Source organism: Daktulosphaira vitifoliae, unplaced genomic scaffold (genome assembly GCF_025091365.1).
Source record: "Daktulosphaira vitifoliae isolate Bord-2020 unplaced genomic scaffold, ASM2509136v1 Scaffold_2, whole genome shotgun sequence".
Taxonomy (NCBI): Eukaryota; Metazoa; Arthropoda; class Insecta; order Hemiptera; family Phylloxeridae; genus Daktulosphaira; species Daktulosphaira vitifoliae.
Window position 1 is genome coordinate 42,952,329 of NW_026099573.1, and position 19,397 is coordinate 42,971,725.

At 25.2% G+C, this 19,397-nt stretch overlaps 2 protein-coding genes across 2 annotated transcripts; one reads left to right on the top strand and one right to left on the bottom strand.

Annotated features, from left to right (window-relative positions):
* The first annotated feature begins 466 nt into the window (after positions 1 to 466).
* On the top strand, positions 467 to 6,882 carry LOC126897782 (sphingomyelin phosphodiesterase 4). Its single transcript, XM_050671646.1, has 14 exons — positions 467 to 676; positions 741 to 937; positions 1,735 to 1,878; positions 1,985 to 2,087; positions 2,950 to 3,181; positions 3,290 to 3,464; positions 3,567 to 3,667; positions 4,140 to 4,286; positions 4,341 to 4,503; positions 4,694 to 4,864; positions 5,123 to 5,338; positions 5,430 to 5,564; positions 5,632 to 5,763; positions 6,350 to 6,882. The coding sequence occupies exons 1-14, from the start codon at positions 631 to 633 to the stop codon at positions 6,695 to 6,697; spliced, it is 2,310 nt and encodes a 769-aa protein (XP_050527603.1). The 5' UTR covers positions 467 to 630; the 3' UTR covers positions 6,698 to 6,882.
* Positions 6,883 to 7,067: 185 nt separating this feature from the next.
* LOC126897783 (uncharacterized) lies at positions 7,068 to 16,601 on the bottom strand. Its single transcript, XM_050671647.1, has 7 exons — positions 15,991 to 16,601; positions 15,719 to 15,798; positions 15,390 to 15,536; positions 15,001 to 15,249; positions 8,827 to 9,056; positions 8,457 to 8,589; positions 7,068 to 7,447 (listed from the first exon to the last, which is right to left on the bottom strand). Exons 1-7 carry the CDS (start codon positions 16,022 to 16,024, stop codon positions 7,244 to 7,246), a joined length of 1,077 nt encoding a protein of 358 aa, XP_050527604.1. The 5' UTR covers positions 16,025 to 16,601; the 3' UTR covers positions 7,068 to 7,243.
* Between the last annotated feature and the right edge of the window lie 2,796 nt (positions 16,602 to 19,397).

The following is a 19,397-nucleotide window of genomic DNA, read 5'->3' on the forward strand; positions in this document are numbered from 1 at the left end:
TTTTGCGAGATTGGTTAGAATTACGCAGTAGAAACTTTAAACACTGACAATTAACGGTAAAATTATAGACAACATAATTTCATCCGAGTCTTTTATTGTGAAATTGGAATTTAAAAATTAAATAATATGACTTAATAAAATGAGGTCTTTAGAAAGATTTACTAGATTTATTAAATTGTTGAACTTATATGTTATAGCATCATCTATGTCATTTTAGTTCATTTTAGTCAAATTAATACCCGGGAAATTAATTTTCTTTATTATATTGTTTTAGTGGCGCTATCTTTCTATTTTTAATGAATTAAAAATATATAGATAATAGGTAGGCCAACGAGTTTATCTTATCAAATTTTCAAAATGACCAACATTGATGCCACTATACATTTTCGTTGTTATCAGAATATAAAAGATCTTTCTTATCATTAAAACTTACCATATATTTTTTAACTAGATAAATTTTATCATTACTCTAGAGGCGACGGTTACATGTTTTTGATATTTTATGATAGATTATTTTGTTCTGTAATTAGTGAGTGAAATTAAAAAATATTATTTTAATTATGAATCATTAAGTGTTTAATTTATTTAATATTAAAAATAATTTTTGAGCTTAAAAACGTGACTACAAACATGAATTCTCCATTTATTTGTTATTCCCCATCAAATTCAACACGAAGTATAATTTTTGTTCGTCGCACATTTAAAACATAAATTGTATTATACTATTTAAATTGTTCTAGATTCTTCTTCATCATTTTCTACACCTTCAAAAGGACCGACACCAGTATTAACAGTAATTGATACTTGTCAGCTTTTAACTACCCGTATTGAAGAATGGTCTGAAAGAGATTTACAAAATTCATTCACTGATAAGATATATGAAATTTTAGGACGGGGTTCAGCAAGAGGATTGGGCTTGGATCAATTAAAAATTAGAGTAAGTTGGTACTGTATAACTAATTAAAAATTTAGTTCCTTTGAGGATATTTGTAGATTTAAATTTTTTAATCGAAGTTTACTTGTATTTATAACTCCTTTATTACTTTATGTAATTCTATGATTTTTTTAATAATGTCAACTATTAATTTATATAATATTGTTACCTCAATGCAGAAACTTAGTATTGGTAATTTGTAATTTTTTATTTAAAATTTGTTATAACTGTCATTTCAAAATGTCATAATCAAAATAATGTATTTTTGTAAAAATAGTTTTGAAGTTAAAAATACCATTTTTTATATCTAAATAATATTAAACAGTACATATATAATGTAGTAATTTAAAAAAAAAAATATCTACAAAATGATAATTCAAATTATATTAGCGTAATAATTTAGGTCTGAGACACTATATCTAATATTAAAACTATTAAACGGCTAATGATCTTGCTGTTAATGATTTAGATTAAATAATAAAAATTGTTTAAAATATTTTAAGTCAATGTATATAGTTATAGCATCTCTCTTTCATCATTAACTTTACAGTTTTTTTGAACAATATTTTTATCCAAAAATTTCTTTAGTAATGAGCAAAGCATTTCAATTTAAGTTATATTTCAGTGGATTAACTCATTAAGTATAAACAGATAAAGGACACATACATGATATTGTTTTCTCTCTAACATGTTTATGAATAGAATCCAATATTACTACTATAGCAGTAATATTAAAATTTTGTATAACACTATGCTATTTACTGTCCATTAACGAGCTATTAAAAAAAATATACTTTCAGATAATACAAAACCAGCGATACATGAGTAAGGAAACAGAAGCAGTGTATTATCTACTATCTTGTCAAGGACCTATATTTAAACTTTGTTATATGCTTCTTTCAAATAGCTCATTCAAATTTCATGTTAATTTTTCTGATATACCAGTAAGTAGTACTATTTATTATTATTTGAAAACTATGTACAGCTTGTTTATTTATTTATTTAATAGTTTGTAATTTATCAAAAAAAAAATTACAATTTTTTTATCAGATTGAATTGGCGAGAAGGATTCAAAAATTATCATCAAAAACATTTTATGGGCTACGATTTTTACAACATTCAGATTCTAGTTTACCAGTTGGTCTTCTTTTAAGTATCCTTTAAATAAATGTTCTTATAAATATTTAAGGAAATGTGATAGTACAAAAAAACAATTTTGTTTTAGTACTTGTAACTTAAATTTTATACTTTGCATAGCTAACAAAATCTAATTAAAATTTGTTATGTAAAGATCAATTCCATTTCAATTTATAATTCTTCATAACTTTTAATTAACTTAATATTTTACTATTTTTACATTTTTTGACTAAATTTTAAGCATATTTTATATAATTTATTTTTACTGTGAAAAATTAGAAGTATAAAATTTTATTTGATAGTTTAGTAGATCAAGTGTATTCTGTATAAAATAAAAATAGTCAAGATTTAATATAATGTGAAGTACTTAAAAATATTGGAGAGAGTTGTGTGGTATTAGAAAAATTTTAGTATTACTATAGATTTGTGCTATTGAAACAATAAAGAGTACAATACTAAATTTTTAGATAGAATAAAAACAGCTAGTATTGTAAGTACAAAATTATTTTCAATTTTTATTTTCTAATAATTTTAAAATAACAAGATAGTGGGTTATTTATCTTATGCTACTGTAATATATTATTTATGAAAAAAATATTTATTTAAATTTTAATCCACTTCATTGCAATGAGAATAATGTTTTATGGTTTGATCATAAATTTTAGACCACATTATACATTAAAGACTAAAGTAAAAAACAATTATTGGTTTAACTATTCATTTTTATGATAAGTTTTAATTATAATAACAGAAATCAGTAGTTGGTGTTATATCAATAGCTTTTATTTATTAAATACTTTAAAATTTAGCATTATTTATTATACATTATTTTATATACGAAAGTGTTTATTTTTTTTTTCCTGAATAATAAATTTTAGATTCTTTTGAATTTTATATGTTCCACTTTACTGTTTATGGTCTTAAATTAATTTCATTGGATTCTATCAACAATGTTATTGATTCCAATGAACAGTCATTATATAGATATTTATGTTTAGAATATCTAAACTTTTTTTTACCTTTGGAAAATTCTGCTGCTATGGTTCCACCACAATTACAGTATAATGTTTTATCGTCCATGCAAAGTCAAAAACCATTTTCAAGTCCAGGGTAAAATCTTATTTGAGTATACTACTAAATATCTAATAAACGTTTTTAATTTTTGTATTCATTAACTTTTTTGTAATTTTTAATCATTCTTATTATTTCTTGATTTAGTAAAACTTTCAGCTTCATTAGGAAAGATGTTACCAACATAAAAGACTTAAAATTTAAAATGTTAAGTAGTGACGTTGAAAGTTCATCTTGTGTGCTTACATCTGAAGCTACATGGCGTAGTGAATTACTTGCTTTTTATTTTGCTGATATTTGGTTAAGTTGCAATTATAGCTCAGTAAGTTTCCATTGAAACTTTTTTGTGTTTATGTCTGTAAAATATTGTTAGAATACTATTTATGATATTTTTAATATAGTATACTGTTCAAATTTTTTTCAGACTCCTTCATCTGATTTAACAAAAATTGTAAGATTGTTTATCAAACATTTACATAATTATTCCAACTGTGCAGATCATAAACCACTGGATAATTTAAAATTGTATGAATCTTAAATATATTTTAAAATTTGTTGACTTAATTTATTTGAATAACTATTATAACGAAAATTTTAGTTAAATACCTATAAAATATATTATACCATAATATGGTCAACCCTTAAAAAAGAATAGTATAATTTCATATATTAATTTTTGGACATGCTCTTGTATATATATATAATGATTTTCATATAAAAATTTAATGTTTGATATATATTTTTTAACATAATATGTTTAAAGAAATGTATATAATACGACAAACATTAGTGTTGTTCTTCTTTGTTAACAGAAACGTAATATTTTATATTCAATTTATTGGAGTATGTAAATAATTTAAAAATATTCACTACATAATTAATGGGAAAAAAAGTACTCTATTTATACTGCCTATTGTGATACAATGATATCAAATAGCAGTTGTAATTCGAAGATATTTTTATTTTAATAAATTAAAAAAAATGTTTTTTGTTTCAGAATGTTAAGTGCTCGGTACGGTGTAAAAATTTATCAATATTTAGCACATTATATGGATCATTGGCCTCAAGATTTCTCATTTCGCTTGTTGTTAGAAAATTGGCTTAGCTATATACAACCATGGCGTTATGATGGATCAATAATTCAGTAAGTATAACTTTTACAGTTATTAATTATGATTAATAAATTTCATTTTTTTAGACAACGAGTAATCACAGAAAAAGAAATGAATGATAAGTGGAAGATATTTATCATAAGAAATTTGTTATGTTATACAAAATTGTTTTACCGTGCTATAAAAAGATTTAATTGTATAGATATTTGTTCCCCTCGATATTCAGCTATGATATTTCGATTGCTTAAAGTAATTTCACTTACTTTTTACTTTATTCTCATTGTGTTTTCTTTAAAGTTAAATTTAGTGGAGTATTTTAATTTATTCTTAAGATCTAAAAATGTTAAATTTAAACTAAATAAAGATTTGTTTAAATAATATAAATAAATATAATTTTCTATTTTGAATTAAATTTTATAGTTGCAACAAATTATTTTAGGTTTTTACTCATCCATATTTATTGAAAATTGTCCTTGATATTGAAAATAGTTTTTTAAACAATAAGCCTCAACAAAAGACATGGAATTTGTTGTTATCTGAGAGCTTAGTTGAAACTGAAGGGCCCTATTTCAAATATGAAGCAATGTTTTCTGATGAACGAATGGTAGAGGTTAGTTCTTAATTTTTTCACTCTATTTTTCATTTGTGTTTTCATTCCGCCCCTCTTTTTATTTTATATAGAAAAGGAATAGTTATCTAAAATAATATACATCTTATAGATAATACTTTTATGATTTTTTATATAGATTATCAATTTTAATCTAATATCAAGTATTTATACAATTTATAATTTTGCACTATCTTTAATTATTTAGAATAATTTTTTTTTTTTGAATTAAATAAATTTAATTTAATACTTTCATTTTAGTATAAACTGTTTCACACCAAATTACAAAAATCTTTGGAACATGTTGCTCAAGAGTTTTATCGTTTTCAAGAAGATAGAAAAGATAGAAATAATTCATCATTTTTTGATATGATGTTGCCTCCTAGAAAAAACAAAATATCAGATTTTACTTTGCCAGAGTGGGAAGAAATACAAACAAATCTTAAGTCTTCAAAACTGTTTATGGAACAAATTATTGTTAGTAAAAAAATTTTTTTGTAGTGTTTATTAATTAATTTTATTTAAGTTATGTATTAAATCATTGTAATTATAATATTGATTATTTCAGAATAATAATGCAACGAATACTCCAATAACAGAAAATTTATTAAATTGGTCAGTGTCTAGTTTAAATCTAAATCAAAGTCAGCAATCTCTAAATGTATCATTTGCTAGTCAGTCATCTGCTACATCACTTGAATATGTAAGTTGAATTAGGATTATCAAAATAATTAAACCTGTAATATTACTAACATTTATGTTTTTATTAGATTTCGCCATCTAAAAAAATAAATCGTTCAATAGAATGGGAAATTGATCCGGATTTTCTTGATACATTATCATATGAAAACAATTATTTAGTGAAATTGAGTATTTATTTGAGGAATGCTGTAGAACGTTATGTGAGTAAACCTCATTGATTATATACTTTTTACTTTTAAATAATTTATTATTTAGTATTTATTTATTATTTTACTTGATGTAAAAAATATTTCTCATTAAGTTTTAACAAAATTATCTTTTGATTTCAGTTTTATTCTTATAAGTATTTAATAGGTTAATTAAATTACATAAATATTTCTAATTTAATAATGGTCATATAAAGCTTATTAAAAACAAACTCAAGTTTATTTAATGTTCAAAATTTTATTTGATTACCAAAAAAAATTATTATAAGTAAATTATATTACAAAGTTAAACAAAATATTGAAAAGAATATACACACATTTATAATAAACATCTTAAATAATATGTTATTTAACAAAAATTGGAATGTATTAGTTTTATAAACTAATTACTAATTAAAAATAAAAATGAATAAATTTAAGTATAGAATTTATGTATATAACTTATATAAACTTAAAATAGGTATAAACACAATTTAATTTTAAGTATAATTTTGTAGTGTAATTTTATAGTTAAATTGATTTTTTACATAAAAATTTACAGTACATTTAAGAGACAAGTTAATATTTTATATTATTTCAGTGGTATCCATTTATAATTAATATGTGTATATCAGAAAGTGTTATTGCTGGTGTTTTACGCCAAGCTATCATAAGACCACCAATGAAAATTTATATATATGAACCTAGACAGGATGGATCAGGAAGAAAAGTGAGAACTCCAAAAGTTATTCCTCCAACTATAAGTTTTAGACCATTAGCTTCCTATTTTAGAATATTTTGGGTGCTTTTTATCATAACATTAATTATGCAATTGAATAGCTTCTCTTTTTGGATTTTTGTTTGGTACACATTAAAAATTATCTATATGTGCATTAAATATATTCTTGGATATGCACCAGTTTATAATTGGAATTTTAGCGAGAATTAAAAATCTGTGTAAAAAATTGTACAACTTAAATGTGTTCATTTGTTATATTTGTCAATTAAGTTTTACTTATATTTAGTTTTTATTTTATGTAGTAAGTTAAACTATATGAAATTGTGGAATGTGAAACTATTCTACAAATTTTTTTTCTACCATTGCATTTTATTAACCATTTATACAAAAATTGTTTTTGGTATGTTAAAGCGTATTGAAATACTTTTGCTATCATGACAAATTGTATTTAATTTATGAATTACCTTCCATATGACAATTGAAATAAAAATGTTAATGTTGCAAGTTTTTTGTTGTATTACTTTTAAATTCCAAAAATAAAGAAATATTTTATAAAATACATTATATTTTTAAGATAGAGAAATATTATAATTGATTTGAAACATTTCAATTAAAATTGTCAACATATTATTGACAATGGTTTTTTTAAAATCCACTTTTAAGTACTTAAGATTAAAAAACCTCTTCATCGGAGAAGGCTGAAATGACCCTTTTATAGTCCATACAAAGTGAAAAAAAAAAAAGAAATACATATATTTATTCTACTATTTCAGAGAAGTTTTTACAATAATAACCAGTTTTTAGTTTTTCTTGAAAAAATTGAATTCTTTTTAAGAGCTTAGATAAACGAACGGCATTAGTTTCCTTTGGTTTTGTTTCATTATCAGCATTAGCAAGAGCTAGCAAATATGTAGATGATGTTTCATCATTTGACTTTTGTATAGCCAATAATGCAGTTCCCTGAAAAATCTTTTTATTAAACAACAAATACAACTTAAGTTAAAAATTATTGTAGGTAACTATGATTTTATGAAAAAAAAATACCAAAAAATGTTTAGTTTAAAATATGGTTTTAAATAAACACATGGTAAGGTCAAATTGATTAAACGTAAATTATGAATAATATCTTTCAATCGGAGTTTAAGATTTTAGTGATTCCAAAAATTGTGGTGTTTTAAAAAGAACCATTTTATTCATATTCAAAATGTATCATAATTCTAAAAAGTAGTGTTGATAAATTAATGGAGCGCCCTTTTCAATTTATAACGTTCATTTTTTTCTATGTAATTAACACAACCAGATAAATTGCGTTTTGTGTCTACTTAAATGCGTTTTTAGATATTCTTAAATAGATGTTACAGAGTAGTAGTTGTAGGCAACACAATTGCCAATGATTGACAAATAAGAGATTTTATCATTGGTGACGGCAATGTGTCATAAAATATGAAAAAAGTTCTAGGAATTTAGAAGGAGCAAAGAATTGTCTTCATCGAAATCAGCGTTCGCTTAGTTGTCTATTAGTAACAACGGTGGCAAATTTTTTATCATTAGATAAACTAGATACTTATTTTTGAAACAGTACAGATAACAAATTATAAAATTATTTATTATATAAACTATTTAACAATTTATATAATTATAATATGATTTTACGTGACATTGTTTTAGTATTTCAAAATATTGATTATGACAAATCACGAATAGTACAGTACACGTAGACAGGGCTGACTAAAGGTATTTTGCCGCTATAGACGAAATTATAGATCTTATAGATGCTGCCTTTTATATACTTTTTCTCAATATCTTAAATTTTAAATAAAAATCCCTAAAAATGTAAAAATGCCGTCTGTATCTGTGTGTTTGAGTAAGCAAGGGAAAGAGATAATCAATTAGATACATTATGGACGCTGTTGAATTATTAGAGTAATTGAAATTATCGTTATTTTCTATCAAAAACATATTTGATTACCTCTTTGTACATATCTACGGCCTGTTCAACTTGGGCTATCAAATCGTTTATTTTGTCTTCGACTTCCAGTAATTGAGAAGCTATGTTAACGTCTTGTTGTCGGGTGTATTGTTCATATAATTTTGAGTATCTTCTAACAATATTAACGATTATGGGGCGCTATACATTGTTTATTTTATTGCACACTTGTAATTGGACAGGGCACGAGAGGGTTCAATTATGAATTGATAACAATTTTACAAAAATGGGAGGATAAGTTGAGGGTATGACTCAAAAGTTTCGTTACTTTTTAAAATTATTATGAATTTAGCTCTTTTACCTATATTTTAAAATCAAAAAGTTTTAATACATAAATAGAGTAAATATCTACTTTGTTTGTTCTAACAATTCTATATTCGTTGCTATCATAGTTTGTTTAAGTTCTTGTACGCGTTTGGATAACAATTCATAATGTTGAACGGTTTTTTCTTTAATAAATGGATTTTGATCGACATGCAGTTTTTGTTTTTGTATAAATTTCTTTACGTATGGAGCCATTACTTTTTGATAGCTTTCCATTGGCCGGGCTGAACAGTTACAAGAAATTTTTTCGTGAGAACACTACAATGAAATTAAATTTTACATGGGATAAAAAAAATATTTGTGTTACTAAGAGTGTTAACAAAATTGCAACATTAAGCGTATAAGAGGGATAAAATTAGGTGGGTAAGGGAAGTCGAAAATAAAAGAATTTAAATTTAAATTTTTTCCGTATTACTTTCTAAGCTAAATCAATTTTTATGCTTTTAGCTTCGATGCGAAGCTGAGAAGGTATTGGTTTTACTAAGATGTGTTTTTTTTTTTTGTGTCTGTTACCACTTTTTCTCAGCTCTCACCGAACCAATTTCTTTCAACGATACGTCAAAAGATCACAAATTGTATCTAGTCAAAGACATTACCCTCAAAAATTGAAAAAACTTCCCTCGTTCCCCGTAAATGGGGAAAATCTCCAAAAAATTACAAATTAAAAAATCGCTATTTTTTGAAATTTAAAAAATTTTTTTTTTCTTAAAACATAACTTTTTCAAAAATAAACAAATCAATATAACTTTTTTTTTATAGATGCTTGATGTCTTTATCTATCATTTGGTATATTTTTTTTGTAAATTTGACCCTTTGTCTGCCCACAGGAGGAGATTTAAAATGACAACTTTTTCACAAAAAATAAACTTTTTCATCTTAAATTTTGAAAGTGTTCCGGAAGGTCTGACACTTTTATATATATTTTAAATTAAAGTTAATGTAATGTACTTTATCATGAAAAAAAAAAAATTTCGGACTTTATTTTATCTTCACGGTGAAAATGGCTACCAAATGCTATTTTTGTGTGAAAATTTTCGATTTTGCATTTTACACTTTTAACTTTATTATGCTATAACTTTTTGAAAAATGTATGGATCAATACATTTTTTTCATGAGAAGTAGTATTTATATACATCTTTCATTCGAAATACTGTTTTTTTAAATCGGATCATTTCCCTATATACGAGGGGGGTTCAAATCTAAAAAATGCACGTAGAAAGTAGAACTTTTTCAACTTAACTATTGAAAGTGTTCTGGAAAGTCTGACACTTTTATATATATCTTAAATTAAAGCTAATGTAATATACTTCATCATAGTAAAAAAAAATTTCGAACTTTATTTTATCTTCATGGTGAAAGCAGACATCAAAGTTAATAAAAAAAATACGATTTTTGTAAAAAAATTCTCTTTTATATTTTTAACTTTATAATGCTATAACTTTTTGAAAGATGTATGGATTAATATAAATTTTTTTTTTATAAATGCATGATGTCTTTACCTATCATTTGGTATATTTTAGCTTCGATGCGAAGCTGAGAAGTTATTAATTTTACTATGATGTGTTTTTTTTTGTTTTTTTGTGTCTGTATACGCTCAATCTCAGATCTCACTGAACCGATATTGATGAATAATATGTCAAAAGATCATAAATCGTATCTAGTTGAAGACATTACCCTTAAAAATTGAAAAAAATTCCCTCGTTCCCCGTAAATGGGGGAAATATCCAAAAAAATTACAAATTTAAAAATCGCTAATTTTCGAAATTTTTTCACTTTTTTTTCTTAAAACTTCCATAACTTTTTGAAAAATCAACAAATCAACATAATTTTTTTTTATACTAAAACCTTAGATATTTACCTTTCATTTGATATCATTTTTTTGAAAATCTATCACTTAACCTGCTCATTGGGGGGGGATTTAAAATGGCAACTTTTTTACAAAAACTAATTTTTTCAACTTAATTTTTGAAAATGTTCCGGAAATACTGCGTCCTTTAAACATATATCAAATTAAAGCTTATTTTATGTACTACAAAATGAAAAAAAAAAATTTGTCCCGACACTTTTTTTTCTACATTTAAACGGCTGCCGTAGTTAAAAAAACACTATTTTTGTGTTAAAATTTTCGATTTTCGATTTTAAATTTTCAACTTAAAAATGCTATAACTTTTTGAAAAATGTATATATCAGCACAAATTTTTTTTTTCTAAATACATTATAAGTACATCTTTCATTTGACATACTTTTTATTAAAATTGGACAATTTCCCCTTATATAGGGGGCGTTCAAAACTTAAAATATTGTAAAAAACATAGATCTTTTTCAACTGAACTTTTGAAAATGTTCCGGAAATACTGCGTCCTTTAAACATATATCAAATCAAAGGTTATGTTATATACTATCAAATGAAAAAAAAAAATTTGTCCCGACATCTTATCTTCTATGTGCAAATGGCTGTCGAAAATTTAAAAAAAAATGTAATGTTTGCGATAAAAATTACATTTTATCGGGATGTTTTTTGTACTTAAAACTGCCATAACTTTTTCAAAAATGAACAAATAAAAATAATATTTTTTTGTATTGAAACCTTAGATATTTCCCTTTCATTTGATATAATTTTTTTTGAAAATCTAACACTTATTCTGCTCACTGGGAGGATTTAAAATAGTAACTTTTTTACAAAAAATAACTTTTTCAACTTAATTTTTGAAAATGTTCCGGAAATACTGCGTCCTTTAAACATATATAAAATTAAAGCTTATTTTATGTACTACAAAATGAAAAAAAAAAATTTGTCCCGACGATCTATCTTCTATACGCAAATGGCTACCATATTGAAAAATATACTATTTTTGTATGATAATTATGGGTTTTGTATTTTATTTTAATAGAAGTTGATGTTGCTTTTGCAATTATCCATCAATTTTTTAAAATTAAACACTATCTACAGATTTGCATCGAAGCGTTTCTTATGATAGTGATTTTAATCACTGTCAGATTAAATCTATACTGGATCCAACTATGCAATGTCTCCACTATGCCGTGACCCCACTGTGCTACCGTTTTTTAAGTTTCATTAATTTTTTTTTTCTACATTTAAACGGCTGCCGTAGTTAAAAAAACACTATTTTTGTGTTAAAATTTTCGATTTTAAATTTTCAACTTAAAAATGCTATAACTTTTTGAAAAATGTATATATCAGCACAAATTTTTTTTTTCTAAATACATTATAAGTACATCTTTCATTTGACATACTTTTTATTAAAATTGGACAATTTCTCCTTATATAGGGGGCGTTCAAAACTTAAAATATTGTAAAAAACATAAATTTTTTTCAACTGAACTTTTGAAAATGTTCCGGAAATACTGCGTCCTTTAAACATATATCAAATTAAAGCTTATTTTATGTACTATAAAATCAAAAAAAAAAATTTGTCCCGACNTCAAAGGTTATGTTATATACTATCAAATGAAAAAAAAAAATTTGTCCCGACATCTTATCTTCTATGTGCAAATGGCTGTCGAAAATTTAAAAAATAATGTAAAGTTTGCGATAAAAATTACATTTTATCGGGATGTTTTTTGTACTTAAAACTGCCATAACTTTTTCAAAAATGAACAAATAAAAATAATATTTTTTTGTATTGAAACCTTAGATATTTCCCTTTCATTTGATATAATTTTTTTTGAAAATCTAACACTTATTCTGCTCACTGGGAGGATTTAAAATAGTAACTTTTTTACAAAAAATAACTTTTTCAACTTAATTTTTGAAAATGTTCCGGAAATACTGCGTCCTTTAAACATATATAAAATTAAAGCTTATTTTATGTACTACAAAATGAAAAAAAAAAATTTGTCCCGACGATCTATCTTCTATACGCAAATGGCTACCATATTGAAAAATATACTATTTTTGTATGATAATTATGGGTTTTGTATTTTATTTTAATAGAAGTTGATGTTGCTTTTGCAATTATCCATCAATTTTTTAAAATTAAACACTATCTACAGATTTGCATCGAAGCGTTTCTTATGATAGTGATTTTAATCACTGTCAGATTAAATCTATACTGGACCCTACTATGCAATGTCTCCACTATGCCGCGACCTCACTGTGCTACCGTTTTTGTTTTATTAATAGTTGAATTAAAATATGTATAATGACATACTTATAGTCCTCCTTGATTGAAATTGAGCTTTTTTTTTACAGCCTCGCAAAAGTTCAAAAATATGAGCTTTTTTAATTTTCTCAAAAAATATTTAACTTAAAAAAAAAGTTTCGTACAAAAGTTGTTTAAAAGACAATTATAAACAAAAAAATTATCATATATTTTTGCATTTAAACAAATATTTTTTGAGTTACATTACATTTAATATGAGTACTAAAATTAATATTCCATTTTTTCATTTACGGTTACTTTTTATCATGTTATACATTAGACACAATGTTATAAATGCATATAAATGTATATATGTGAGTTTATTTATTTATAGTATCATTTAAGTGTAGTGTATATTAAGATACAGCCGATAGAGTAGGTAATTGATTTGACACTATATTGTTTAAACCCAACTAAACGCTAAATTGTACATTCTCAAACAACAATCATATTATGTCAATTGCCACTGGAATTTCTGGTAATCTTTTTCTTTTTCTTTGCCTTAATCCCATCTACTTGGGGTCGGCCACCCTTATCCTAAGATTCCACTTGTCACGATCTCCCACATCTTCTACGCTCACATCAGCTGTCCTCAAATCGCATTCAATAGCATCCCTCCATCTCTTTTTTGGTCTTCCTCTATCTCTTCTTCCTTCAACATTCATTTCTATAACTGTTCTTACAGCTTTCGATTCTTCTTTCCTCATACCATGACTAAACAATCTAAGTCTATTTTCTGTCATCTTATCCACGATTGACACAACACCTATACTTCCTCTTATACGCTCATTCCTTATCCTATCATCTCTAATCACTCCACTCATCCAACTAAGCATTATCATCTCTGCTACATTTATTCTCTGCTCTATTTTCTTATCAACCGCCCAACACTATGAACCATACATCATAGCTGGCCTCACAATTTCATACTAAATTTAAAAACTATAATTAGTATTTATTCATATATTATATTTTAAAATCAAAGAACTACTAATCAGGATATAATTAAAGAAATAAGAGTTCATGTTGCTTTTAAAATATTTCACCAATTTCTCTAAAGGAAACACTATCTACAGATTTGCATCGAAGCGTTTCTTATGATAGTGATTTTAATCACTGTCAGATATCATCTATACTTGTCCCATCTATGCCTCGTCCACACTGTGCCTCAACCCCACTGTGCTACCGTTTTTTTTTTATAAATCTGACTTTTTACCTACCTACATATGGGGATTCAAAATGACAACTTTTTCAACTTAAATTTTGAAAGTTTTCCGGAAAGTCTGACACTTTTATATATATCTTAAATTAAAGCTAATATAATGTACTTAATTATGCAAAAAAAAAAATTTCGGACTTTATTTTGTCTTCACGGTGAAAATAGCTACCGAATGCTATTATTTTGTGAAAATTCTCGATTTTATTTTTTACATTTTTAACTTTATAATGCTATAACTTATTGAAAAGTGTGTGGATCAACATAATTTTTCTATGAGAAATACTATTTTTTAATAATCCCTTTTTCATTCGACATACTTTATCTTATTCAGGATATTAATAAGGAAATAGGAGATCATGTAGCTTTTGGAGTAATCCACAAATTTTTTTTAATTAAACACTATCTACAAATTTGCATCGAAGCGTTTATTTTTGATAGTGATTTTAATCACTGTCAGATATCATTATACTTGATCCAACTATGCCACGTCACCACTATGCCGCGACCCCCTTGTGCTGGGTTTTTTTCTTATTATCTATTTTAGTTGGGAACAATAACATTGTTGTTATATTTAAAAAATAAAAATGCTTTCACATAAAAAGTCATCCTGTACTGCTACTTTATAAGATATTCACTAAATACATCATTTATCTACAAATAATTTTCTTAAGTAAATTTTAAAATATTTTTAGTGTTATTCTTTAATCTATTTGAGTATTCTAACTAGGAAATCATTTAAGCTTACGATTATGGAACTTGAAGATTAGTCTTATTAAAAAATGTATAAAAACAGTTCTTGGTATTAATTCTATTAACTCACAACGATGTTATTATCGTATCCATCTGATTGTCTTACAGACCAGGGATCACGCGTGGTTCCTTCAAAAGTATCTTCTTCTTGGTATTCTTTCCAGTTTTCACTTAAGGCTGGACAATATGATGAACAATCACTGTATTCCTCTGAACCACAAGATCCTTTATTGTTTTTTTTAAATAAAAATTCTGATTCTGTTTCATAATATCTGGACATGGTCAACATGATGTTATCATCCATACGTTCCCGAAATTGCTGAATTTTAAACATTTAGTATTTGTTATCAAGTTATATTATGTATAAATATTTTATAGTTATTTTTTTAAAACCCATCTATCAAATTGGTTGTTTAATGATTTCTTTGGTTGTAATTTTTTTAATAACATTAGCTTTACCTTAACCATTGACAATGCTGTTTGGATATTTGCACCTATATGATGACTTTTACTTGCCGAAGAACCACACACGAATGGAATTTTTTCAAATACATTTTTTGCAATTTTGACTACATTGTCTTTGGATTCATTATGTTTAGTTGATGTCTTAAACATATTTCAAATATGCTACCAATTATGACTTTAGAGGAAATATTAAAATGAATGGTATCACGATAAATCACGATTTATTAATCGATTTATGATTTAAAATACATTAAAATCATGAGTCGTTAGTATACTAAATAGAATTTGAGTTGTTGTATAATTTTAGTGATTATTTTTCTTACATTTTTGTGCAATTTATATCTAGATTCGGATCCATAGATTTTTCGCCTTAAAGCTATTTTTTCCAATTTTTTACAACAATCTTAACATTAAAAAATTATTAGTATTGACTGCTAACAAGTTTTATTTTATTTATTGAATGTACAGAGACAATTTTATTGTAAAATATATTTACTTAATATTTGCTGAATTAAGTTCTTAAAAAATTATATTCATTAATTTACTTTAACTTTAAGCTAAGTTATAAGTACTTATCATTAATACATATATTTACCGGTGTAACTCAATATACCATTTGCTGTCATCATTGAATGAAATAAATTCAAATGTACACAATTAATATAGATATAAGAAAATATATAAACATGTATAAACAATCTTTGACAAATAGGTTGTTGCTAACAGAATGTGAAATATTTTAAATAAACTAAATCAATAGCTATGATTAGTTATATAAATATGTATAAGATGCAGATTTAATCTTAAAAATATGTTTAAAATATAATTATAACTAAAAAGTATAAAAATATTTATCTCAAAAAAAAAAAAAAAAACCACAAAAATTACTAAAAAATTGCATATACATTTTTCGATTTTAATGTTACCTTCATTGACGTTGAAGATCCAGATGTTTATTTATTTAGTAGTCTGATAATGTGAGTATGTGTAATTAAATTAGTAGTTTTTTTTATTAATACTGTGTTGAATATAACTTTATAAGGTCATTCAGAAAACGTTTCTGAGTGCAAAATTTCAAATATAAATAATATATGTTTAATATCATTCTATATTATAGTATATATATATACTATAATTGTAATTTACACTTAATTTATGTACAATTATACAAGTTTGGAATAATCCTATTTTTATAATCGTAGAATATGAAGGTATAATTTACTAAGTGAAAAGCAGTTGCATATATATTCTTTTAATAATTTTCACCAAAATCATTTCAGTAAAATAACTGTTAAATTTATTAATTTATTGTTATTGTCTTTCAATCTATTAATAAATTTACTGAACATGATGATTATATAATAAAAATAATAATATAATAATGATTATTTGGTTAGTTTTGTATAATATTTTTACTAATGTTACTTGTCAGTATTTTATTATAAGCACTCATTCCAAAAAGTCAAGGAATTAAAACTTTTAGTTTTAAACAACACTTATAAAATGATACATAACACATATAATAAATGTGTTGAAACTTTCATGGATTGTCATATTATTTGAAAAGCTTGAGGATTTGATCCATGTTTGCAGTTGATTGCTGACGTTTCAGACTCATTGCAGAGTCCATCTTCGGAGCGATAGTTACTGCTCGGTGGCTGAAACTGTATTAGCAGCTTATCTTGTTATCAGTCTGTTTTTATATGTTGGTTGTTTATCATATCAGTTGTTTACCGTATTGGTTGTTTATCATATCTGTTTATGACTCATGTTGTTTACGGTATCTGTTGTGTACTAGCTACCAGAGATGCAAACATCCGGAGTATATGAAATACCGTGCTCTTAACTGAAAACAGTTCAATACAAGAAAAAGTTACTATCAACGTAATGGAAATCTGTCGGTGCAGAAAAGGAAGACCAAAATGCCAAGTATGTCAAAAACAACAACAATAATCAAAAACAAGGTCGTCAACAAAAACAAGATACCGTAAACAACATGAGTCATACACAGATATGATAAACAATCAATACGGTAAACAACTGATATGATAAACAACCAACATATAAAAACAGACTGATAACAAGATAAGCTGCCAGTATAGTTTCAGCCACCGAGCAGTAACTATCGCTCCGAAGATGGACTCTGCAATGAGTCTGAAACGTCAGCAATCAACTGCAAACATGGATAAATCCTCAAGCTTTTCAAATAATACATATAATTAATATTATATTTTGTCTTTATTATACTTTTATCTAAATTGATCAAACATTTTTCTTTAATGATTATAATGTTCATAACTATTTTTAGATAAATCATGTATTAGTATTCAATTAGGCTATCCTTATTATTTAAAAAATAAAAAAAAATGTAGCCATCCAATAAAATTATAGATTTTCTTCGTAAATCAAATTAAATAATTTATTATAACATATTTAAATTAGAATGGCCAAGATTAAAATCAAAGGTTGTTACCAACTATTTCCTTGTATTCTATAATTTGTTCAAGCATAAGTAATACTTAATAAGTATTTATATTATCTAGAATATAGATATACATTCTTCAATAATCACACAAAGAATTCTAGTTAATAAGAATGGTTATTGAATGTATGTTAATTAGATGTCATCAATATTTATTCAACAATAAAGATATTTTCATAATTTCTCGTTCTCCAAGTAAAATTATGATTCACTTATAATAAAGTGGTACCAATGAGGTTATATAGAGTAGGTAATATTACTACTTGAGTTATTTTGTACAATTATAGGAGCTCATTAATGTGTAGTAATTGTCATTGAAAAAGTTACATACTAGTATGAACTTTTTAGTGTTAAGCCTATTACTAATATTTAATGTTAAATGACTTCGTTTTTTCTATCCTTTTCTCAATTCCCTTTGTCAGGTTTGAAAATCGTAAAAAATAAACAGTTACACAAAGTATTTTCTGGGTGAAAAATAATTAAAGATGTCAAAACTTGGTGAGATACCTTATTTAATAAATGTCTATTATACACATATTATACATTGAGAATAAACAATTAAAGTTATCTAAACGGTTNTTTTGATATTTAAATAGCACCCAACCATTACTATATCAATTTTTGGCCTTGAATTTTTGTACATGACCTTATAAGGATATAATAAAAAAAATTTGCTAAAAAAAAAATTTTTATTAGTTGATTTAAAAATGGTACTTTTGGCCGGCTAAATCAGCGTTTGGTCCCACTGTGCGGTTGCTCGCTTTTTCTTTAAGTTTCTTAAAAATGTTAACTTTGCATCACATTTATTTTTTCGTATATAAGAGTTCAAGGACGTCCTACAATTCTTTCCCTCTATCATTCCCTCTAATATTATATTATGCAACATTTCTAGGTTTTTCACGGTTTGTCCAACCATTTTCTAATGTCTTTCTTTAATTGCATCTTTGAGTGTACGTTTTTCTTCTACAGTTCTAAGTACTATTCTTAATTTATTTATATCGAGGTGTAACTTTTTAAAGTGAGTAATTTATGTTTTTTAAAAGAGGCAGTTTTTGCTAATGTTATATGTAGTTTTATCTTTCAGATGCTCTTACCATCGAATGTCATTTTGCTCCTTAAGTATATCATTTTATATACTTGTTCTAATTTTTGAATATTTTCTTTACATCAGTTTTTATTTTTAGTTCTATGGATCAGACTACGATTTTTGTTTTTGCAATATTTATTTTCATTTCTGATGAAATTTCACCAACTGTACGCTAATTGTCACCTTTTCTCTCTGCTATCACCACAATGTCATCTGCAAAACGTATCATTGAAACAATTTTTCTGCCAATTTTGATTCTAACATTTTGACATATTTTTATCTAGATGAGAGGAAGAGTCTACTTCTTCCTCGCCTTAATCCCAACTACTTGGGGTGGGCCACCCTTATCCTAAACTTCCACTTGACATGATCTCCCACATCATCTACGCTCACATCAACTGTCCTCATATCGCACGCCTGTTGTCCCCGCGTA

What these genes read in the sequence shown, in the direction of transcription:
- LOC126897782 (XM_050671646.1), top strand. Translation starts at nt 631, where the DNA reads ATGAATTCTCCATTTATTTGTTATTCCCCATCAAATTCAACACGAA. An exon ending in ACCAGTTGGTCTTCTTTTAA is followed by an intron (nt 2,088 to 2,949) that starts GTATCCTTTAAA and finishes AATAAATTTTAG; the next exon opens with ATTCTTTTGAATTTTATATG. An exon ending in TGTTTATGGAACAAATTATT is followed by an intron (nt 5,339 to 5,429) that starts GTTAGTAAAAAA and finishes TGATTATTTCAG; the next exon opens with AATAATAATGCAACGAATAC.
- LOC126897783 (XM_050671647.1), bottom strand. Translation starts at nt 16,024, where the DNA reads ATGATGACAGCAAATGGTATATTGAGTTACACCG. An exon ending in GATACGATAATAACATCGTT is followed by an intron (nt 9,057 to 15,000) that starts GTGAGTTAATAG and finishes ATTTCATTGTAG; the next exon opens with TGTTCTCACGAAAAAATTTC. An exon ending in GAATTGTTAGAACAAACAAA is followed by an intron (nt 8,590 to 8,826) that starts GTAGATATTTAC and finishes TAATATTGTTAG; the next exon opens with AAGATACTCAAAATTATATG.